General features: G+C 45.3%; 1 protein-coding gene and 1 pseudogene across 2 annotated transcripts in view; one reads left to right on the top strand and one right to left on the bottom strand.

The window, feature by feature from the left end:
* Positions 1-11,870: 11,870 nt before the first annotated feature.
* On the bottom strand, positions 11,871-13,169 carry LOC309547969 (uncharacterized protein; the record flags this gene model as incomplete). The annotated part of the gene is made up of 1 exon (XM_082247961.1): positions 11,871-13,169. One exon carries the CDS (start codon positions 13,167-13,169, stop codon positions 11,871-11,873), a length of 1,299 nt encoding a protein of 432 aa, XP_082104087.1.
* Positions 13,170-15,538: 2,369 nt separating this feature from the next.
* LOC309547968 overlaps positions 15,539-25,339 on the top strand; it is a 116,570-nt pseudogene continuing 106,769 nt past the window's right edge. Inside the window, exons 1-2 of the transcript in view lie at positions 15,539-15,577; positions 18,821-18,949. The product of the transcript in view is annotated as an uncharacterized misc_RNA (transcript). The remainder of the gene's footprint in view (positions 15,578-18,820; positions 18,950-25,339) is intronic.

Below are 25,339 nucleotides of genomic sequence, written 5' to 3'. Positions count from 1 at the left end.
ACCCAGTTGGGCGGTCCTCCCTCTGGACTTTGTTGGGAACTGCTACTGCATTACTTCAATACAAATTCTCTATTGCACCCGACTGTGTAAGTTATTGCTGCCACACCACCCCCCACCTACCTACAAGCTTGTCAGCCATCAATCATCCTGGATAAAGGTCTGGGACAGTCCCTGGCAATAATTACGCACTTAAAATTTGACATGCTGGTTGTTCCCAAGTTGATCCATCGATTAACTTGGGAACAACCAGCATGTTGGACTTTTCTATTTTAGTTTCTATTCTATTTTATTCTATTTTGTTTTATTCTATTCTATTGTTTTCTATTCCTTTATATTCTATTCTAAACTATTCTTTTCTGTTTTAATCTACTCTGTTTTATTCAATTTTATTCCACGCTATTCTGTTTTTTTCTATTATATTCTGTTTAATGCTATTCTATTTTTTTCTAATGTTTTATTTCCATTTCAATTCAATCCTTTTTATTTTCTATTCTACTAGGTTATATGCTATTATATTCTATTCTATTCTTTTCTTTTCTTTTCTTTTCTTTTCTTTTCTTTTCTTTTCTTTTCTTTTCTTTTCTATTCTATTCTATTCTATTCTATTCTATTCTAAAAAGCAGCCTAAGTAGGAACCATAATCTTATTCCACTTTTTCACCATACTGTATTTTTTGCAATATGTTTCCAGATAATTTGTTTCATTATTATTTATTTCAGGTTTGTTGAAATGTATTACTAAAATTATTTGGAAATGAGTGTACATCCAAATCATGAAAATACAATCCCATCCACACAATCCTATACCAGCAGTTGATCCAGAGGAAGGCGTAAAAACTGCAGCAAAGCATGATCCAATTTGCTACATTGTATCTGTTTTCAGAACTGAAGAAACTCATGGGTTGATTTACTAAAGGCAAATAGACTGCACACTTTGCAAAGTGCAGTTACATTTTGCAAGGGCAGTTGCTCCAGAGCTTAGTAAATGAGCAGAAACTCTGCTGACTTCCATCATCCAATCATGTGCAAGAAAAAATGCAGTTTTTATTTTCCTTGCATTTGATTGGGTATTTTTTGTAATATGAGGCTTTACCTCATTTACTAAGACCTGGAGCAACTGCACTTTGCAAAGCGCACAGCCTATTTGCCTTTAGTAAATTAACTCCTATGAATTCTGACCAAATCCCCATCTCCATGTGCAATACATGTCGCACCAAGCCTTAAAGGGACACCACCATGCTCGGGTTCAATTGAGAATCTGTACAATCAGCCTGCCCATAGTTGGATTGTCCGCCGATAGCTGGATCTATCTATGGCCAGCTTAATAAACACGTTATTTTCTTCAGTAGACTGAGAAACGTTTTGAACCTCTGAAACTGAATTTCTATTGTTGTCTGCATCCTCATTTGGAGACATACTTTATATACAGGCCTGGCTCTTGGCCATCAATGGGTTAATAGCGGTTAGTAATGTCAATAAAGATTTGCCAGACGGCTGCGTGGAAATTCTGCACATGGATCATGGGTTGTATTATTTGTACAGTATACAGAGAAAATACTTTCAGCTTGTCTTTTGACTGTGTAAATTGTTCAACAGAAAAGATGACACGTCTGATATGTATTTATGGCCTGACTCCTGTATAGTCTGACTGTAAAGCACATGCAATACCGAAAACAATTATGTAATATATTGCAGCTTCTTTTCAAGCTTTATTTTCACTTAGCAATCCTACAGATAATATGCTCCCTGACCTAGAGCAACAACGCTAATGATAATAGTCAGCACAGGCACAGAGCACAGGAGGCTGTCAGTTCACAAGATTTCTGGCAGGATCAACATGTATTTTTATACATTGGGCACAAATTGTGGAAATGTAAACACATGTAGTTAACTACCAATTGTGACAAACTCACTCGGGACACAGGGGCTTTTGGAGAGGACTGCAGGCTAGGCTCTTGCCTACTGACTATGGACCCTGGCTTCTAAGGGAACACTGCTCTTTGTGGGGTGTATGCTGGGGGGGACCCTTGGAGTAATGTTACTTTGGATTCAAGTCCACATCTCCCCAAGACACACAGACTCTGGGACTCTAGGCCTAGGATCCATGTTAAAGGTCTAGCTGCCTATTGCCAATAGGTGACTGTTCAGCACAGTCAGACTCATCGCAGATGCTAATGTCATCAGCTCAACCACCTGTCTTCCATACATTGTTGATTGTGCTGATTAACTCACCTATTGTCTACTGTGGAGATCTGTTTACACTTATAATAATATTTACTTCAGGAGCTCGATGACGGCAAGTCTGCTAGGTAATTAGCTCAAGTTAATCAAATCACTGTCATCTATTAGTTGCTAGAGGGAAAGTAGAATACTGTTTGTGTTGGTTGTTACTTAGATATGTTAATTATATTTTTGTACACAATTTCATCTACATATGATAATGTAGTCAGGCACCTGACCTGGTGGGGTATATATTCGTTGTGAGTTTGTTCGAAAAAAATGTTCCAGATCTTATACAAGCTATTTTTGGCTATTTTTGGATGGGGGCGGCTAGAATATCTGACATCTATGTTCAAGAATAGAGGAAGCCGTATATGATGGAAGCACACAAGCACACAGTGGGTCGCGGTTCCGTTAAATTAATGCTGTCTAAGAATCAGTGCAAAATCTCTACTCCATTTGCTGTAACCTGAGATTCACTATATTGTCAAAAGTATTGGGACATCTGCCTTTAAACGCACATGAACTTAAACCACTTGCTGACCGTGTCATAGCAGAATGATGGCTACAGCGCGGTCGGCTTTTTCTGGGAGGGCATACAATGAGGTTCTCACAGAATAGCGCTTCCTGCATGCCCCCCAGGGCACACACACGGAAGTGTCTATGCTTTCCGGGTCCAGTGGACCCGGCGCATCACAGATTGTGGTAAAGGACCAATGACAGCGGTCTTTTACCACATGATCGCTCCGTTCAATGATGGGGCAATGTCCGGTTCAGTTCTCTCCTCACATGCTGTACATAGTGATTCGTACAGCGTGTGAAGAGAGAGACTGCAGCACCACTCGCACCTGCCTCCTCCATGCCTCAATCATAACTCAATCATGCCTCAATCATTCCTAAATTATACCTCAGTCATGCCTAAATAATGCCCATCTGTGCCTCAATCATGCCCATCCATGTCTCAATCATGCCCTTCCATGCCTCAATCATGCCCATTCGTGCCTCAATCATGTTCATCCGTTCCTCAATCATGCCACATCAGTGCTCATCTGTGCCACATCCATTCCACATCAGTGCTCATCTGTGCCACATCAATGCCATGCCAGTGCTCATCCGTGCCACATCCATGCCACATCAGTGCCACATCCATGCCAAATCAGTGCCACTACAGTGCTTAGCAGTGCCCTACAGTGCCTCACAGAAGTGTAATGGGTAGTCAGGAAATTAGATTAGTAATTTTATGCCCCTAGAGCACCTAACGGTGCTCCCTGAATGTTAGTCCTCTGTATGTGGCTGTGTAAAAGTCTCACACATGCAGTATCACCATACTGAGGAGGAGAAGCAGAATGTATTTTGGGTCGTAATTTTTGCTATGCACATTCTATGTGTTTGAAATATCTTATAAATGGACAACTTTGTGTAAAAAATAATGCGTTTTCATTTTCTTTCCACATTTTCCAAAATTGCGGGGAAAAAATTACATAATGTCTCCTAGATTGTGTGTTGGGGTGTTTGCTTTCCAAAATGGGGTAATTTTGAGGGCTTTTGGATTGTCCTGGTGCTCAGGGCCTTCAAAAGTGTGATAGGTAGTCAGGAAATTCCCTGGAAGCTCAGGTCCTGAATCTAGGGAGGCAGCTGGCAACACTGAGACGAATGTCCATACCGGAGGAGAGCCAGGATTGTACCAGTCAGGTGCAGGCAGGGGTCTGCACAGAGGTGGGCGGAGTATCGGAGGTGCAGGCATCAGAGCAGAGTAGAGGGGTGACAGTTAGGAGGGGTAGAAGGGAACAAGGCAAGGAGGCTGATCCTGGGCTGGAGCACCCCAACAGATTCGCCCCGTTGAGAGATGTTGGGGAAACCAGTCAGGGACCAGCATTGCTGGAGCAGAGTGACGCCCCTAGCTGCCAGGGGAAGAACTCCTCCAGTGAGGCCGGGAGAAAGGGAAAGGAAAGACAGGTGCTGGTGGTAGGGGACTCAATTATTAGAAGGGCAGACAGTGTAATCTGTGACATAGACCGTGTGTGCCGAACAGTCTGTTGTTTGCCGGGCGCTCGGGTTCGGCACATCGCGGATCGGGTGGACAGATTACTGGGTGGGGCTGGGGAAGACCCAGCTGTCATGGTACACGTGGGTACCAATGACATAGGCAGAGGAAGACGGAGAGTCCTAAACGATTTCAGGGACTTAGGCGCTAAGTTGAGGACTAGGACCTCCAAGGTAGTATTTTCCGAAATACTACCTGTACCTCGAGCCACACCAGAGAGGCAGCGGGAGATTAGGGAAGTTAACGAGTGGCTGAGGAGCTGGTGTAGTAAGGAGGGTTTCGGGTTCCTGGAGAACTGGGCCGACTTCTCAGTCGGTCACCGGCTCTTTGGTAGGGACGGATTGCACCTAAATGGGGTGGGTGCAGCCGTACTGGGTGCGAGGATGGCCGAAAAGTTAGAGGGGCTTTTAAACTAGGGAATGGGGGGGAGGGTACAGATGTAGAATTAGCCAGTGGAAAGCAAGATTCAGAGGGCAGAAATGGGGGCATTAGCGGTAGGGTGTTCGGAGCTCCTAAACCCAGGGTGGGTACGGGGAAAAATCAAGAGAGCAGCCTAAAAACATCAAATGAGGATAAATGTAACCAATCTAAATTACGAGGCTTGTATACCAATGCCAGAAGCCTGGCCAACAAGATGGGAGAGCTGGAGCTGCTGATGTTTGAGGAGGACTTAGATTTTGTGGGGATAACTGAGACTTGGTTCGACAGCTCTCATGATTGGATGGCGACCATTCAGGGGTATTCCCTTTATCGCAGGGATAGAGAGGGTAAAAAAGGGGGAGGGGTATGTCTGTATATTAAGAACAGTATACAGGTAAATATGAGGGATGATATTAATGGAGCTATGGACGAGGCAGAATCCCTATGGGTAGAGCTTCAAAGGGAAGGCACGGTGGGGAAGGTAATATTGGGCGTATGCTATAGGCCCCCCAACCAGAGTGAGGAGGGGGAGGCGGACCTCATGTTACAGATAGGATTGGCAGCAAGGATGGGAAATGTCATTATAATGGGGGACTTTAATTATCCGGATATAGACTGGGCAGAAGGAACCGCGCACTCAGCCAAGGCTAGGCAGTTCCTAAATATTTTGCAGGACAATTTCATGGGTCAGATGGTGAATGCACCGACAAGAAACAATGCGGTACTTGACCTACTGATTACCAACAATACAGACCTGCTCACGGATATAGAAATACGGGAAAACTTAGGGAACAGTGACCATAGGTCAATTGGTTTCAGTATTAATCACAGTAATAGGAAACACAAGGGTAATATTAAGACGCTGAATTTCAAAAGAGCCAATTTCCCTAAACTGCGCTCACTGCTAGAAAATATAAAATGGGATAGAACCCTGGGAACAAAGAACACGGAGGAAAAATGGGAGTGCTTCAAGAGCATACTTAACAAGGGGGTGGGCCAGTGCATTCCACTGGGAAATAAATTTAAAAGAACAAAACTAAACCCTGGGTGGCTAAACTCCAACATAAAAATGTATATTAGAGCTAAAGAAAAGGCCTTCAAAAATTACAAGACTGAGGGGTCAGTGGCAGCATTTAAGCATTATAAAGAGTGTAATAAGAAATGTAAAGATGAAATCAGGGCGGCTAAAATAGAACACGAGAGACATATAGCGGAGGAGAGTAAAAAGAACCCCAAGAAGTTCTTTAAGTATATAAACAGTAAGAAAGCGAGGCCAGAACACATTGGCCCCATAAAAGATGATAAAGGAAAAATGGCCACTGAGGACAGAGAAAAGGCGGAAGTGTTAAATAATTTCTTTTCTTCAGTCTTCACAAAGGAATCGGGGGTCTACACGAACCCAGCTTGTAAGGCCGAACTAAATAATACACCTCAGGAAGTGCCGCCATGGCTAACAGAAGATAGACTTAGAGCTAAACTAGAGAAACTTAACATAAATAAATCCCCGGGACCGGATGGCTTGCACCCGAGGGTTCTTAAAGAGCTCAGCCAGGTGATTGCCAGACCATTATTCTTGATCTTTATGGATAGTTTACAGACGGGTATGGTGCCAGCTGATTGGAAAAAAGCCAACGTGGTACCAATATTTAAAAAGGGGCCGAGATATATCCCGGGTAACTATAGGCCGATCAGCCTAACATCTGTAGTCTGCAAAATATTGGAGGGGATGTTAAGGGACCACATACAAGACTTTAGTAATGAAAACGGTATTATAAGTATTAATCAGCACGGATTCATGAAAAATCGTTCGTGCCAAACCAATCTATTAACCTTCTATGATGAAGTGAGCTGCCACCTAGATAAAGGTAAGCCTGTGGATGTGGTGTATCTGGACTTTGCAAAGGCCTTCGACACCGTTCCCCACAAACGCTTACTGTACAAACTAAGGAAGATAGGTATGGACCATGAGGTGAGTACCTGGATAGAGAACTGGCTCCAGGGGAGAGTACAGAGGGTGGTGATTAATGGGGAGTACTCGGATTGGGCGGGTGTGGAAAGTGGGGTCCCCCAGGGTTCTGTCCTGGGACCAATCCTGTTTAATTTATTCATAAATGATCTAGAGGAGGGGATATCTAGTACAATCTCAGTATTTGCGGATGATACTAAATTAGGCATGCCAATATCTTCTATGCAGGATGTGGAAACCTTGCAAGCGGACCTGAACAAAATAACGGAGTGGGCAACTACATGGCAGATGAGATTTAATGTTGAAAAATGTAAAGTAATGCACTTGGGGGCCAGAAACCAGAAAGCAAGCTACTCGCTAGGGGGGGGAACCTCTGGGTGAGTCTAGGATGGAAAAGGACTTAGGGGTACTGGTTGACAACAGGCTTGGCAGTGGCATGCAATGCCAGGCCGCAGCAAGCAAAGCCAACAGAATACTGGGATGTATAAAAAAGGGGATTCACTCCAGAAATAAAGAGATTATTCTCCCGCTCTACAAGACTCTGGTCCGGCCACATCTGGAGTATGCTGTCCAGTTCTGGGCACCGGTCCTCAGGAAGGATGTGCTGGAACTGGAGAAAGTCCAGAGAAGGGCAACAAAAATAATTAGGGGGATGGAGGACATCAGCTATGAAGAAAGACTACAAGCCCTGAACTTATTCTCTCTGGAGAAGAGACGATTGAGGGGGGATATGATATCAATGTACAAATACTGTACTGGCGACCCGAGCATAAGGAACAAACTATTCAGAGAAAGGAGATACAATAAGACTCGTGGCCACTCACTAAAACTAGAGGAAAGGCGGTTTAACCTTAAAGTGCGTAAGGGGTTCTTCACTGTAAGAGCGGTAAGGATGTGGAATTCTCTTCCACAAGCAGTCGTATCAGCAGGGAGCATTGATAGTTTCAAAAAACTGTTAGATGGACACCTTAAAGACCACAACATACAGGGGTATACAATGTACGGCTAAAAGCAAACACACACACACATCATAGGTTGAACTGGATGGACTGATGTCTTTTTTCAACCTCACTAACTATGTAACTATGTAACTATGTAACTATGTGTAATTTATGCTCCTAGAACGCCTGGAGATGCTACTTGGATGTTGGGCCTCTGTATGTGGCCAGACTGTGTAAAAGTCTCACACATGTGGTATGGACATACTCAGGAGGAGTAGCAGAATGTATTTTGGGATGTAGTTGCAAGTATGCCTATACAGTGTGTTAGAAATAACTTGGTAATATGACAATTTTGTGAGAAAAACAAATCTTCATTTTACAAAGAATAGAAGGAAAGAATTACAACTTCAAAAATATCACCATGCCTCTTACTAAATACATTGAAATGTCTACTTTCGAAAAAGAGGTCATTTGGGGGGTATTTGTACTTTCCTGGCTTGTTAGTGTCTCAAGAATGAGATAGGCTGGCAGTACATCAGGTGTAATCAATTTTCAATGGTTGGCACCATAGCTTGTAGACTCTATAACCTTCACAAAAACCAAATAATATATACTTCTTTTGGTTATTTTTACAAAACATTTATAGCAGTATATTTGGCCAAAATTTATGAAGGAAAATTACTAAATTTGCAAAATTTAAAACCGAAACAAACAAAGATTTTTACAAAATTTTCAGTCTTCTTTCATTTATAGCGCAAAAAATAAAAAATCCAATGATGATTAAATACCACCAAAAGAAAGCTCTATTTGTGTGGAAAAAAAAGGGCGAACAGAGTTACTGGATGACTGAGTAATTGTCATTCAAAATATGAGAGCGCTGAAAGTTGCTCTGGTTAGGAAGGGGGTTTAAGTGCCCAGTGGGTAAGTGGTTAATGGCATTCCAGTCTTAGTCTGTAGGGTTCAATATTGAGATGGACCACCCTTTGCAGCTATAACAGCTTCAACTCTTCTGGAAAGGCTGTCCACAAGGTTTAGGAGTGTGTCTATGGAATGTGTGAGCATTCTTCCAGAAGCGCATGTGAGGTCAGGCGCTGATGTTTTGTGCCTTTGTCCATTCCACTGTTTTCCCATTGCTGTTATACACTAGTTAAACCAACCCTTAGTTGCCACTTTCTCCTTCTCCATGATATTTGTTACTTTTGTTTTTGCCCTTAATGAAGTAGAGTCCCCCTTCATATAGTCAAATGGCCTATTGTCCTGTGATACTCTTTCACCTGCAAAAAAATGCTCAGGAAACAACCTTGTAACCTGCTAAGTTAGGAGTAAACTGCACTGGGTTTCATTCTGACACTTCTTGATGATTTCACGCTGTCTGTGGATTCTACCATCACTACTAACTACCATACTGTCTTGTGGGCAGATTGAAATAGTTAGATAGGTGCTGTCCCTGCCGGGAGGGTAGGAGTCAATGCCCTTCCCAGTTCTTTACGTTTTTTGGTGGGTTCTTCTCTGGGTCCAAGCCCACTTATCCTAACATATATTTTGGGACAGTGGTCTGGCACAGGGGCTCCTTGCAGAGAAACCCAGAGGGTGGTAGACGTGGGAGGAGCAGAATGATGATTTGCAGCACCGTCCAGATGTAGAGTAATCAGAACCTGGAGTTAACCCTGAAACCAGCACTAATTTGTGCCATGGAAGGACTTGTACCTACATGGAGATGCCTGTAAAGGACTTATCTGTGCTTAGACAACACCTTAGCAGGTATGCTGGGGCAACACTCAAGCCTATGGTTCGTTAGGGAATTAGGAAAGAATAAATGCGTTTATCTGTTGGACTGTGAGATGTCTATTTTGCACTTCCTTAAGTAAAGTGTTTGAAACTTTATTCTTGCCTGGTCTGAAGTTACTCAAAGAGGTGTATTGTAAGTAACTGGCACACATGGTTCATCAAGTGGGTCTTAACACACTGGGGTAAGACATCGGTGTGGGGTGGAGTGGAGTGGTGTGAAGACACAATTAGTTGTAATGGAAGTTTAACGAGCAGCCTGTCGATAGTGTGTACTTGGTATAGGTGGAACAGCCTCTAGCAGCGAAGGAGATTTTTCACCAGCGGTCTTTCTCCCATAGCAACAGGAGCGAATTACATCGCAGAGGTTCTCATCCTGTACAGAGGTATGGAAGTTCAAGAGTAAAGTTTAGTGCATGAGTGGAGTCTGCACAGAGTGCACAGCAGGGCCCACTCCGCTACTGGGGAGCAGTAATGGAAAACGCTGGGCAGGTGGATGTGGACATTGGCTCAGCATGTCTCTCCTAAATGCAGATTATAGAGAGCGTGTACATTGTCACAGGGAACCGAGAGTTAACTGGAGAACAGTTGCAGTGCAAGTGTACGTGGCATATGTTCATCTCTAAAGAGTGGAGGCCCACCTTAAGGTCGAGTATTCCCCCACAGCAGCCTCAGCCTTGACCCAAGGCATTGATGAAGACTACACAAAAGTAAGGTATCCCTTGCGTGTAGTAAATTGACCCTATAAAAAGCGCCTAACATAGCCCAGAAGAACCCACGCGGGGTAGGCCTTCCATGTGACCCAGTACTTGGCACCCAATGAGCTAATGGTGAAACATGGAGGACATAACAAACAACTTATCTACCCCCTGTAGGCTCCTCCTGCCCATCTGCTACAATCTGCATAGACTGGGTCTCAGGGGGTATCTTGAATTGCATAAAACGGTATTTTAAACAGAACAGTAAAGAGCATGATTCAGTATACTTATACTGTATACACTCTGCTGAGAAGTTTTGCTTATGCTTCTGAAAGCACAGTCGTCTGTCCACACTATGAGTCAGCATATATTGCATAAGGAAATTAGGATCCAATAACAGTCTCCTGCATTACTCCCATTTTTCCATGGCCATCTTTATTATTGATTGCACCCTGGACAAACACTTTCTTGGGCCCCACTACCCCCACCCCCTCCCTGCTTTGAGACATACAATGAATTGCAGTAAGACTCAAAATCAGTTTACTGAAGCAGATCAGGCAGCAACTGTGAATGACAGAGGTTACAGCATATCATTACTGCTCACTGACAGTTGCTAGAGTTTACAGCACATCATTTATGCTTGATGATTGGATGCTAGAGGTTATTGCACATCATTACTGCTCACTGATTGGTTGTTAGTGGTTACTGCAAATTATTACTGCTTACTGATTGATTGCTATAGGGTACTACTTATCATTACTGCTCACTGATTGGCTGAGAGGCGGCAGGGGGCAGAGCAACTGCCACTGTTGTAGCCCTGCAGTGTATCAGATTAATCAACGATCCTGTCCACCTCCTACTCAAAATGAACACTGGACAGGACATAGACATCCCGACACCCAGAAACCAGCTTATTATGGACCAATGCAGCATTCATACAGTCAATGTATCAAAAAAAATAAAATAAAAAAAATTCTAAACTTAAACTTTATTATAAATATAATTTCCCAAATATATTAAAGAACAATATAGGTAGCCCAATTCAGGCATATACTCCTACTTCAAGCAAACTGAATCATGAAACAGGAGTCATGCATAATCTCAGTACATAAATAACTCTTGAGCTTGCTGGCACTAGTAGTCTTTCTCACAACTGAAACTTATGTCCACAAAAGTACCACTTGACAATTACTATATTTGCAAGGATGCTCCTTTGTTTTTTAACCTTGATTTTACACAGACAAGCAGATTTTGTGAGTAGGCTTAGGTAAACATACAGCTTTTTAAGCAATTGCTTTAGCAGAATATTGTAAGGGTCCATTCACATGGGCTTTCCGCCCGGCAGACTCAGTTTTTCTTAGCAGGTTGAAAATGTAATCTTTATTTGCATAAAAGATATACAAAAAACAATACTTTTGTCGGGGTACATTCTCCCCTGTACTGCGACGCAGCGCATAAATACACTACATTACAATACATTTCCGGTCATACTAATAAATACATTCAATCACATACATTCATTCTGCGGTATGATGCCTGATGTGTTGTGCGGAGTAAGGATACCCCGAGCCATCACATCATGCATGACGCCGCAATACCCCTGAAGCATGAAACTAAATAACATTGTCTATACGTTATGTTACTCAAACTGAATCAATACTGTAACATTTCAAAAAAGCAACAGGTGTGATGGGGGGGTGGGAGAGAGGGGTAAGGGGGGGGGGAATGAAATCACAGGCCCGAAGCTTTATTGAATGGACAAAGACACACAAGGGAGAGTGGGGGAAGGGGAAATCTTCAGACCTCCTCTTCCTCCATGAGATCCATCAGGTTATAGTCTCTGAGCAGACTGTGAACCAGTCTGTGACAGTCCTCAATGGACATCCTCTCCCTCTGGTGGATAAGGCGCTTTCTGGCGCACCATAAAGCGTCCTTAAAGCAACACAACACCCGCCAGGCGTTGTCAATGTCCTCCTGTGTAAAAGTACCATGAAAAAGTCCATTCAGCACAGCAAAATGTGTGATGGCAGTCTGTGAAACAAAGTCTTTAAGTTCAGGTTCCAAGGCCCTCAACAGGCTCTGTGCAAATGAGCACTCCCAGAAAACGTGAAAGGACGTTTCCTCGTGGATGATACAAAAGGGGCAGTGCCTGAATCTGCACAAGTTTCTGGCATGCATAAATGTCCTGAGTGGCAGCCCTCCCCGGACAGCCATCCACGCCAGATCTTTATGCCTGTTGGTGAGTCTCTTTGAAGAAACATTCCTCCAGACCACTTTGCAAGTGGCTGAAGGGAGGCCTGGAACAGTCTCAGCAATGTCCGATGCTCTGATCAACTTGTAGATAGTTTTTGGCTTCCACAAGTCGGGCTTAACTCCATGCAGCCCCAGCTCCTTGATGAACTTGAAAGTGTCCAAGTAGTACCAAGGAGTGTCCCAGTTGTAGGGGATGGAGCTGTCCCATTTGTCCCATCCAAGGGACCTCCAGAGAGGCAGGAGGAAAAAACGGGACATGGAGTTGCCTCCAGAGTCCGAAGTTCTGTCAATCAAAGTTCTGCGGATGCAGTTGCAGGCAAAGAACACCCCCAGTAACGTTGCGATGTCGGGCACGCCCTTACCGCCCTTGAGGGGTTCCTTGAACATGACTGCTCGCTTCACTCTGTCCATCTTGGAGCCCCAGATGAAGTGGAACACCGCCCTGGTGATGGCCTTGCAGGTGTTGACCCGGGGGGGCCAGGCCTGGGCGAGGTACTGCAACACAGGGAGGATCTCGCTGCGGAGTACCAGTGTTTTCCCTTCGATGGTGAGTTCTCTGAGGCTCCATAGTCCAAACTTTTGTCTCATCTTGGACAGTCTCTCCTCCCAAGACTTCAGGGCTGCGCCCTCAGCTCCAAACCAAACTCCAAGAATTTTGATGAAGTCCGCCTTGATGCTGAAAGGGATTGATGCAGAAGAAGGCAGGAACCACTTTCCGAAGAGCATGATCTCTGACTTCCCGCAGTTGACTTTTGCCCCTGAAGCTTTGCCGAAGTCCTCACAGGTCTGGACGAGCGAGTCGATGGAGCGCTGGTCAGCACAGAACACCGTTACGTCGTCCATGTAGAGTGAGCACTTGACAACCCTTCTGTCCGGTCCCGGTGCGGTGATCCCTCTGATCTCTGGGTTCTGTCGGATGCATTCGGCAAAGAGCTCTATACAGCAAACAAAAAGCAGAGGTGAGAGAGGGCAGCCTTGTCTGACCCCAGAGAGAACAGGGAAAGGGTCAGTTTTCCAGCCATTCACCAACACCGTACTACAAATGTCATTATACATCACATTCACATACGAACAAAACATGTCCCCAAGACCAAACCTGCGCAGAGCTCTGCACATAAACTCATGGGAGACATGGTCAAAGGCCTTTTCCTGGTCAAGACTGACCAGGGCCGCGTGCACACGGCGGCCTCGAATGTACTGGACCGTGTCCCGGACAAGCGCAAGGCTGTCCGCAATCCTGCGGCCAGGAATGCCACAAGTCTGATCTGGGTGGATGATCTGTCCGATGACAGATTTCAGCCTGTTGGCCAGAACCTTGGCGAGGATTTTGTAGTCCACGTTCAAGAGAGAGATGGGACGCCAATTTTTCAGATCCCCTCTCTCCCCCTTACGCTTATACAAAATCGTGATCATCCCCTCCCTCAGCGACGGAGGCATTGTGCCCTCCACCACCATCTCCTCGTACAGCTCGAGCAGGTCCGGGCCAACGAGATCCCACAGCGCTACATAGAGCTCCGCTGGGAGACCGTCGCAGCCCGGGGTCCTGCCTTGCCTAAAGGATCTGACGGCAGAGTGCAGTTCCTCCAGCGCCAAGGGGGCGTTGATTGCCGACATACCTGCAGGATCAATTTGGTTAGTGATACCTGACAAGAACCTGTCGGCCTCAGCCGTATCTGTTTCTTTCGGGGAGTAGAGGTTGGTGTAGTAGTCGCTGACAACTTGCATCACAGCCTCCTTCCCCTTCTGGAGTGTTCCGGTCTCGTCCCGCAGCTCAGACAAGGGAGTGTGTCCTGAGTGGAGTTTCCTGAAAAAGAAAGAGTTACATTTCTCACCTTTCTCAAGATTCTCCACCTTGGAACGGAAGACAAGGTGCCTGGATTCTTCCTCGAAGTGTCTCTTAGCAGGGATCGATCTGCTGATCCCGGCTGAGCAGGGGGATGACAGGTCTGTCCCCGCTCACCGTACAGAGACGGACCTGTCAGAGCCCCGCTCTCCTCTATGGGAGATCGGATGAAAACGGTCCGCCTGTCCGTTTTCATCCGATCCTATCCAATTCCATCCGATCCTCCAGACAAATGGAAAATAGGGTTTTTACAGACAGGATCGGATTGGATAGCAGCGGGTGTCAGTGGACATGTCACCGTTGACATCCACTGCTCAATATGGGTGCACGGAGCATCCAGTCAGGTTCGCCTGAAAAACTGACAGGCGGACCTGAGTGGAAAGCCTGTGTGAAAGGGGCCTAAAGGTGTTATAATATAGTAGCCGGTCCAAGCACCTTTAAAGGAGTGCAAAGGCTCGTGCAAACAGATGTGATTGCTTTACCACCACCATCAAACTTGCAAAGGATGTCCCATTCCACTGTATTTGCATATACTGTACATATAGACTAATAGCAGGTTTGAAATAACCACAGCTTGTGCGACAGAGGTTTATGCAGACTGTTAGAGCAGCTTTGGAATGCACACATCAGCTCAAGCAGCTTGCATATAATAAGCAGAATTTTGCAGAGTAACGTAGCAAAGTGCACTTTGTCTTAAATTAGTCCCCACCCCTGTAAGGACATAAAACAATTAGGTAGTGCACTTATAAAACTTAGAAGGGCCCATAAAAGCTGTAGGAGACTGTTATTCTGTTTTATCAAACGTTAATACAGAAGATTTTGTGTAAGAGCTAAACAGCTCTACTGCCTTAACCAATATGGAAACCACATTTCTGATGCCCAAATCATAGACAGAAGATGGGATCTTACAAAAACGTGAATCTGCATTCTGTTACTCCACTTCCACCGAAAAGCTCCAAGCGGTCCTCTAGATCACTGAGGTCATACTCACAGCAATGGTTGCTTAGATCCAGATCACCACAATCTCTGCGTACCCCACTGACATTAGCCTGTGTGAACATAAAGGCAGCAAAGTTCCAAGCTTCTTCCATAAAAAAAGAAGCATCCATTAGGGCACACGTCACCAAGGCAAAAGCGTACAGGCAGAGATGCATGCAACGCAGGCCAAGGTAGATGCGAAATTGGAAGTCCTTCAGAGAGAGAGGGAGCAGCGTCTACACTGAGCTAAGGGTTTCGGAACAGGCTGCAGAGAACGAAGTCCATCATTCTATTTTGACTGCCCCTGATGGCCCTGCAAGACAGACCTTGTTCTTTGTCCTAAGCCAGAAAAGCAACCACAAAATCACACAGAATGCTTCAAGTCTTGCGCATGACCAGAGAGCTACAGGAGCTGGATAGCTACAGTCATGTAAGTTGTGCAGGACCACAGAATCCCACCCAAGCAAACTGTGATCTGCTAACCATTATGTGTCAAAAGGTTTAAAGTTGTTCACATCAACGAACCTGACCAAGGCCCTAATCTCAAGAACCAAGTAGAGATGCTAGAGCAAACGTATGACAGCCCTTAAAGCGGAGTTCCACCCAGGATTTGTTTTTTTTTTTTTTAATACCCCCGGGACAGTCAGGGCTAGTGCATTCCACAATGGCTAGCCTCTGATCTGTCCCGGGTTGCACTTACCTGCAAGACGAAATACTTACCTTGCAAACGTCTTGTCCAGCGCTGCCATCTCAGATGTGGGCAGCTTGAAGCCAGCGCGTCCTCTTCGGCGTCTTCTTCCGCCTTCTGTGGTCCCACGATGCTCTGCGCCGGCCCCGACGTCACTTCCGGGTCGCGCGCGTCACCCCTCCACAGCTTCTGGGCATGCCCAGAAGCTGTTTAGAAGGGGATGACGCGCGCGACCCGGAACTGACGTCGGGGCCGGTGCAGGCGCAATGATTCCTGGGAGCTATGACGTTCAGCTCCCAGGAATCATTGCAGAGCCAGGAAGTGACGACGGGCCGCGGCCGAGGAAGGAGGAAGAAGGAAGTAAGGTAAGTATATTTTCTTCGCTACGAGGTAAGTAAAAAAAAAAAAAATATGCGATTATCCATTTATTTTTCAGGTGACCCGGAGCGAGAAGATGGAGGTAAGTATAAAAATAGGGTGGAACTCCACTTTAACCTCCCTGGCGGTATGACTCTTTCCAATTTTAGGTGCTGAAAGTGGTACCATTATTTTGCATGTAATTCTTAAGAATGAGCAGCCCAAACCAACTATTTACATATGATTTTTTTTTTTACTGTGCGTTCTTCTTTATAACATCTCGGGTATGATAAAGTTTGAAACACAAAATCATAAATTATAATATAATAAATAACTATAAATAAGTTAAAGTATGTATGTATATATATATATATATATATATATATATATATATGTATATATACACATGTATACATATATTATCTATCTATCTATGTATCTATATATATATATATATATATATATATGTGTGTGTGTGTGTGTGAATATATACATATATATATATATATATATATATACATACATAAAAAGTACAGTAAAACTGCAGGAAAGGGCACTGGGGGGCAATCTAATGTGAATTTATTTTATTTTGCAATATATCAGTGTGTTTGGTGTGTTCTACTGTTTGAATTTGCCCCCGGTTCCACCCCCCTGCGAGCGTCACGTCGCAGGAGACGGAAGCCGGGGCACAGAGGATCGGGAGGAAGATCTGGCCGCCGCACACTGCCGGGACACATCGCTGGATCCCGGGGACAAGGTAAGTACCCTCTCTTACAGGATCCAGCGATGTCCCTGACGGTACCCCGAGTGTGGCTCGGGGTTACCGCTTTTGGCACTGAGATTGAACCCTGAGCCACACTCGGGAATACATTTCTGTACATACAGTATATATAAAAAACATTATGAATACATTTTTTTTTATAAACGATAACATAACCTCTGTTCTCAACTGCATAGGGGGCATAGAGGAGGGGTTAGGGTAATTTACTAAAACTTTAGAGTGCAAAATCTGGTGCAGCAGCTGCACAGAAACCAAACAGCTTTCAAGGGTTTTTTTATGTCAAAGCCTAACTGAACAAGAGGAAGTTAGAAGCTAATTGGCTGCCATGCATAGATGCACCAGATTTTGCACTTTCCAATTGTAGTAAATCAACCCAATAGGATTGGAGAAGCAGCAGTACACTGATATTCCCAGTGAATGGCTGTGCTGAGGGGCATGCCAGCAGAAGTCTGATCATTGAAGGACAGGTAGGCTTTGCTCCCAGAAAAGCCAGAAAACTGGCCACGCTGGGAAGGATGTGCTCTTATGCCTAGTGTGGTCAGTTTGAAACAGGAAAGCAGGGGGACTGGCAGCATCACCAGGTATTTCACACTCAAGGGAGCACATTTTAGAAATATTAAATGCTGGTGTAACATAATGTTTAAATTCAAAAACTTTCCTAAGTTATTCAGCACGAACACTGTTCAACACCAGAGGTTCTAGGGACTATGTGATTTTTTCATGAACTAGAAATTGCAAAGAATGATTCTCTCTTACCAGGCCTTAGCTTCTTAAACACTGCACACATTGTGAACCCAGTGCTGGCAAAATTGCCTTATTAATTTCAAGAAAAGTGGGCAACGGCAGTTCCTAAATATCAAAGGGAACGTCAGGTATATTTACTACCCTTTGGCTTCTTCTTGGAGTTTATCAGAGCAAAGGCCAAGAATGACCCAACTTTCTTTGTTATTGATATACAGTAAATGCTCCTAACTTCATAGCTGTGAAGCATGAGAACTCTACATCCAAATACAAGGATTAAAGCCCCGTACACACGATAAGAAATTCGGAAGGGAAATTTCATCCAACGACCGATCTGCCGATTTTCGGATTGATAGTATGGTGCTTTCGACAGCCGACCCCGACTTTTCGGCTGACAAAATCCTGATGTGCAGGCTATAAAATTTTTGTTGTCCACAATACAACGTCCGATTTTTGTCTCATTAGTACAGATTTAGACGGAAAAAAATCTTTAGAGCAAGACTAGGCATGCTCAGAGACGAAAGAACACATAGAAAGCAATCCAACACATGACATCACTTCTGAAGTAGAATTCTGTCTTACGGGAAAATTCGTATTGAAAAAACCTCTTCACTTTCCACATCAGACTAGTATGCCACAAATAATGGACGACAGATCGTTCGATAATCTGATCGTGTGTACGGGGCTTAGGCTGGCCATACATGATACAATTTTCTTTCAGTTTTCTGTCGGATTTTCTTGAAATTTACCTTCAAGTATGTAGTACGAAGGCCTGCCTAATTGGATACAAGTGAATGTGTTGTTTAGCTTTGACCTCACATTATGTGGTTTGTGGTAGATCTGACAGAAAATTATACAACAAAAGTTGAACATGTATGGCCAGCCTAGACTTTGACTTCAGTCAGAAAGACAGGAATTGCACCTGTTGCCACCATTACTAATGATGATGGGGATGAAAGACATAAGGATCCAAATTGCTATGTTCTCATCCACAACAAGCCAAATCCTCTGAGAAAATGCAGTGCTTTTAGTTAAAGGCCTTTGGAAGAAGGCGTTCCTAAGGGTTATGACATACATTTCGGATATTGTTTGTGCATAATTTTCAGGGATTTGCTGGTACTGAGATTCTAGCTAACAACCCAGTCAGCGCATCTGGAATCAAGTTAGTGAACAACCTAGGGAACTTGAAAAAGTCTCCCAGCTTAGTCATCATGCCAGAGCATCTTTCTTCACATGTAAGGAGTAGAACTTCACAATGATGGACTCGTCAAGAGTTTCCTTGAGCCAATAAAAGGGATTACTTTACCTTTACTGCCAAAGGATTATGCAAGTCTTGCCAACTTTGAAGAAGTGACTTAATACTCCCAAGAAATGATCCAGCTGTTTCAATGCTACACTGAGGAAGATTCATCACAGACACCACCATTCCCATGAGCTATGCATGTTTTTGTTATTTCTTGTTCACTATCTCTCCTTTTTATCTTTCAGGTTTAAAAGACAAAAATCATCCATGCTTACAGACTTTAAAGCTGTATTATTGTTATTGCAATCAGTGGCATAGCGTGGGCTGTCAGCGCCCCGGGCAAGGCAAGTAATTTGCACAACCAAACCTGTGGACTTTCAGATACCCCACCTTGATCACACACCTCAGATACCCCCTCCCCCCAATCTGATCACACACCCCAGATTCCTCCACTCTGATCACACCCCCAGAACCCTTCACTCTGATTACACCCCCAGATCCCGCACTATATCCCTCTACTCTGATCACACACCCCTAGATTCCCTCCACTCTGATTACACCCCCAGATCCCCCACCAGATCCCTCCACTCTGATCACACTCCCAGATCCCCCACCAGATCCCTCTACTCTGATCACAACCCCAGATTCTTCCTATTTTGATCACACACCCAGAGTCCCTCCACTCTGATCACACCCCCAGAGCCCCCACCAGATCCCTCCACTCTGATCACACCTCCAGATCCCCCTCATCCCTCCACTCTGATCACACCTACAGATCCCCCCCAGATCCCTGCACTCTGATCACACCCCTAGATCCCCCATCTGAGCCCTCTACTCTGATCACACCTCCAGATTCCCTCCACTCTGATCCCACGCCCAGGTCCCCCACCAGATCCCTCCACTCTAATCACACCTCCAGATCCCCCAAGATCCCTCCACTCTGATCACACCCCCAGATCCCCCACCAGATCTATCTACTCTGATCACAGACCCAGATTCTCTCCACTCTGATCCCACCCCCAGGTCCCCCACCAGATCCCTCCACTCTGATGACACCTCAAGATTCCACCATCCCTCCACTCTGATCACACCCCCAAGTCCCCCACCAGATCCATCTACTCTGATCACAAACCCAGATTGTCTCCACTCTGACCACACCCCCAAATTCCCTCCACTCTAATCACACCCCCAGATTCCCTCCACTCTGATCACACCCTCAGATCTCCCACCAGATCCCTCCACTGTGATCACACCTCCAGATCCCCCCCATCCCTCCACTCTGATCACACCTCCAGATTACCCCTCCACTCTGATCACAACCCCAGATTCTACCTACTGTGATCACACACCCAGATTCCCTCCACTCTGATCACACCCCCACATCCCCCACCAGATCCCTCCACTCTGATCACACCTCCAGATCCTCCCCATCCCTCCACTCTGATCACACCTACAGATCCCCCCCCAGATCCCTCCACTCTGATCACAACTCCAGATACCCCCACTAGATCCCTCCACTCTGCTCACACCCACAGATCCCCCACCCAATCCCTCCACCCTGATACCACCCCAGATCCCCCCCCCCCCATCTCTCCATTCTGATGATCAAACCTCCAGATACCCCACAATATCCCTCCAATCTGATCACACCCCCCAGATACCCCACTATATCCCTCAACTCTGATCACCCCACCCCCATACCCCCATCACACACACAATCCTGCCACATTACACCGGTCCGGCAGCACCAGGGACAGGAGGATTAACTGTGTCAGCAGGACTCCCAGTGGTGGCGGCAGCTGCACCAACATGCGGGGAGCCTCCTCCACCCTGACCTCCTCCTCCGCCAGCACCCACAGCCTGAATACCCCCCTGCACAGTATGGCCCTCACTGCCTGCACACACTCAAGTTCAGGATCCGCCTATTGCTCTGCCCTCTTCTGCATGCTTGGATCCATTCTCCCTGTTTTCTCTGTGACAGCAGCTAAACAGTAAGCAAACTCAAACCACCATGCTGCGCCCCCTCTCTTACCGAGCACAGCGTGGTGGTTTTAGTTTGCCTCCTGAGGGGTACAGGTATTTTAATAATCCAAATTTGGATTTTACTCCCCCCCCCCCCTCATAAGGCGGCTGCCTGGGCTGCCTTATGGTGGCGCCGGCCCTGTCTGTGCCCCTCTAAATGTTGCGCCCAAAGTGACCGCACCAGCTACCCCCCCCCCCCTCTCCACGCTACACCTTTGATTGCAATGCAGTCACATGTTTTGTAAAGTAATATCTACCAATACCAGGCAGGGAGTGTTCTGGCCCCATTTCATGTTTTGTGCCTTGTTGCAGTTCACTGTTTTCCCCCTCAAGTTATGCATTAGTTAGGCCAGCTTTTAATTGCCACTCCCTTCTTCTCCATGCTTAGGATGTAAAGAGCTCTCTCCATCCCCCCATAGAGTTAGTAGCCTTATTGTCCCATGATGTTCTTTCACCTGCAAGAAATGACTGGGATGCCATGTAAAGGCAGGTGTCGCTTCTTTTTTATTGCAGGTAAGACTGAGATGACACCATTGACAAGGGCAATGTCTTGTCATTGGTGACTCTTGTTATTGGTGTTATTTCTTAACTCCTTCATGCTAACCGTACGCAAATACTTGGCCCCACTGGATTGGGTTTTTTTCCATGGGGCCGCATATTTTTGTATCTCCCTTTGTGCTTAGAGTGCACCGTATGGCACGCTCCCTTCACAGAGACAGGGGTCTCACCAAGAACCCGGGCCCCATTCTAATGATCGGGACACGGAACGTCCGATTCCAGGTCACCTGATCGCTGTGATAGCCTCTGATTGGCTATCACAGTGATCAGTCACTGTGAAGCCCACCCTGGTTTTTTTTTTCTTTGTGAATGGACGAGACAGATACATTGTATCTTTCTCTGTCCTTGCAGAGAAAAAAAAAAGTGTGTGTAGAAAAATAGATAAATAATAATAATAAAAAATAATTCTATCCTCCTAGATAGGTTGCTATTTAGTTCTGGTTGCTCTTCTGCAATCAGTTTGAACAATTTTGGTTGTTCTTGGCCCTGCAGGCTGCAGGTTTGATTGCTTCCCCATTTTCTAGAGCAGTGGTCCTCAACTCCGGTCCTCGGCGCCCACTAACAGGCCAGGTTTGCAAGATAACTAAATTACATCCAAGGTGATCTCATTTGCTGCTCAGTGATTGCAGTATTATAGTCTGGATCTCCCTAAGGTAATACTTAAAATCTGGCCTGTTAGTGGGCCCTGAGGACTGGAGTTGAGGACCACTGTTCTAGAGGATTCCAGAATATAGTGGGTTGGGAGAGTCAGAAGAGCAGCCTGAATGTTTTTGTGTTTCCAGCCATTCCCTGGGGTAGGGGACAGTAGGTGACTAGAGAGTGCATAAATAGTCTGGGCCTTAGGCAGCTCTGTTATTGTCCAGGAGAAGTTCCCGGCCTGAAGGGCTACTGCCCTTCTGGGCAGCCCAGCTGGAAATTATATTTGTGCTCATCAAGATCCCAGCTGTGGCAGAGCTGTGGGACCTGTTCTGCTAAAATCTGTGAAGCTAAGCAAGGAACTTGATCTGGTCTAGAAGACTTATTGAGAAATTGCCTGTCTAATACTGAAGGGAGGCATCCAAGTATTCGGGTATATTGTGAGTACAGACTCGAAGGGAAGGTCCTAGTGACTGCTGCTGATATCCCTATCATATCTTTACTAGTGCTTGTCTGGCCTGGGACATTGCTGAAGGTGTCCCGGCACCGTTCAATTTCTGGGCTTTTGTTGGAAAGACTGTTTTGAGAAATAGTCAATGGGGAGTGCCCTTAATTCAGCATTCATGTAGTATCCCACAGCTCCCACGGGCAACCCTTAGATTGTTTATTGAGCCAGAAGAGTAACTGAGGAGAGTTACCAGAAGAGTAAATCTTGCTGTGGTCTGGCTGCTTTTGCACTAATCTGGGAAAGGAACCTGATTTTTTTTCATAATTTTTATTGTTTTCAGGATAATTTGTACAAGCAAAAAGTTATCATACAGAATGTGTCAAACTGCACTTATATTGCTGACATTACATAAAGCCATCCTAAAATCCTGGAAGGTCCCTACCCCATCATCACTCTCAATAGTGAAAAAGATCTGAAAATGCTTCTATATATCGAAAAATTATTTAAACTCCACAAACCACTTTTTTAAAAGATGGCAAACATTCATTGAAAGATCTCTGAATAACACAAAAAAGTTGGGTTTTAACCAACCCCGTTGCATCAAAAAATTAAAATATCAGTTTTATGTTGATCTACCCTTTAAACTGGAATTGCATAATTTACATAACAGCATAATGAGTGTTTTGAACCCTTCCCATTACATCTCCATCTTCAACCTGGACTGGGGGATCTCTTGCACAAATGGCAAGGGGCTACATATATGAAACTGTTGCCCAGGTAGCCAGGTCTGGTAAACAATCTCTTCCATCTGTAGGCACATTTTACAATTAATAAATATAGGCAATAAGCATTATTGCGTAGACGCTCGTATACGCATTGATATGGACACAATGATTCTACAGTAAACGTAACAATCATAAAAACACAACACAGGTTATTCATACACTGGCCTTTCCCTGCTGAACCTGATGTCTGAAAGTAAATAAAGCGATTAATAGCACGAAATCAGAAATACAGATAGCGCCTATCTGCCGGTTAAACACTGCCCCGCGATTCCCTGAAATCGCCGTGTTTTTCTTGCAGTAAATCAAACTGTTTGCCTGACAAAGGGCCAGCAAATGTTGATACAAAGAAAAAGTTTCACAAGTGACTGGCGATATTTATTCAAGAATTACGGCCAGGCCACCTGCGCCACGTTGACAGAGAGGGCGTGTTCGCTTCCAAAAGCCCTTCGTATATTCAAGCCGCAATGTTGCCGAGATACCGGGAGCCGCATTCAGTGCGAGGGATCAGCTTAATTGTTTTCTCCCTTCCACTAAATGCCAGGATCTCACATCAGATCATATGTCTGAACAATATAATGAACTCCACGTTGTACAGAGCTTTATGCGGTTAGTAAAAGCTGCTTTTAAAAAAAGAGATGCCAAGCCCTAACAATGCATTGCGGTGCAAAACAAAGAAAATAAGTATACCACTTACAAGAAAAATAAATATATTAATAGGGGGAAAATTAACCCCTCTTAAGGAAGCAGAATTAGGAGACTCTTGCTGCTCACTTTAAAGCTGAACTCCTAAGCTTAACTTCTGGAATAAAAAGAATATATATTGTATGTCCTTTAAAATTCCTTTATATATGTAACCCTCAAAATGCCTTTGTAAACCCAGGTGTTAAGTAGCAGTAACATCATCACTGTGCTGTACATAGTCTGTGCAGGAAGCACAGCTATGGGAGGGGCCCAGAAGCTCCACCCACTACAGGCTGCCTGCAGAAAACTACAGGAGGGGGCGGAGACGAGACCAGTCACCCTGCAGGAGGAGAGCAGTAGAGTTAGGTGAACAGTTTGAGCCCATCAAAAGTTTGAGCTGAACATCGCCTGTTCGCCCATTCGACGAACGCACAAGTTTCAGCAGTACTTGGCGGGATGTTCGGCCCCCGAGCACCCCACAATGCACTTCACACTGCACAGTGAATTCTAAGCAGGGCATCGTGAACAGCTGGTTGTTAAGGAGCAGGTCGAGAAGCTGGCCACTGCATTCTTAAAGCGGAGTTCCACCCAAAAGTGGAACTTCCGGTCATTTGCTTCCTCCCCCCTCCGGTGCCACATTTGGCACCTTTCAAGGGGGAGGGGGGAACAGGTACCTGTTTTTGACAGGTACCCTTCCCCACTTCCAGGAGACAGGGACGCAGAAGTTCTGTCCTCCTTCTCATTCCCCCGCTGCTGAGCCTATGAGAATGCGCAGCACGCTTCGCGCATGTGCAGTAGGGAACCGGCTGTGGAGCCGAAAGGCTTCATTGCCGGTTTCCCTTAGAAAGAATGGTGGCAAATCGGCTGGATGCTGACATCGTGGGCTCACTGGACAGGTACTGTAAGTGTCTATATATTAAAAGTCAGCAGCTACAGTATTTGTAGCTGCTGACTTTTAATTTTTTTTCTCCAGGCGGAATTCCTCTTTAACAACAGATGAGTCATCAGCTGTCAATGGGCTTCCGCACTGATAGCTGAATAAAAAAAAAAATGCATGGGGTCCCTCCCAAAATCCATTTCAGACCCTTATCCGAACCATACAAGCACCCCCCTCCCCCTCCTGAACCATACCAGGCTGCATGCCCTCAATATGGGGGGGGTGCTTTGGGGCAGGGGGCTCGGCCCCCCCACCCCAAAGCACCTTGTCCCTATGTTGATGGGGACAAAGGCCACTTCCCCACAACCCTGGGCT

The sequence above is a fragment of the Pelophylax lessonae genome (assembly GCF_965119305.1).
Source record: "Pelophylax lessonae genome assembly, chromosome: 2".
NCBI classification, from domain to species: domain Eukaryota; kingdom Metazoa; phylum Chordata; class Amphibia; order Anura; family Ranidae; genus Pelophylax; species Pelophylax lessonae.
This window is presented reverse-complemented; position numbering and strand designations above follow the sequence as displayed.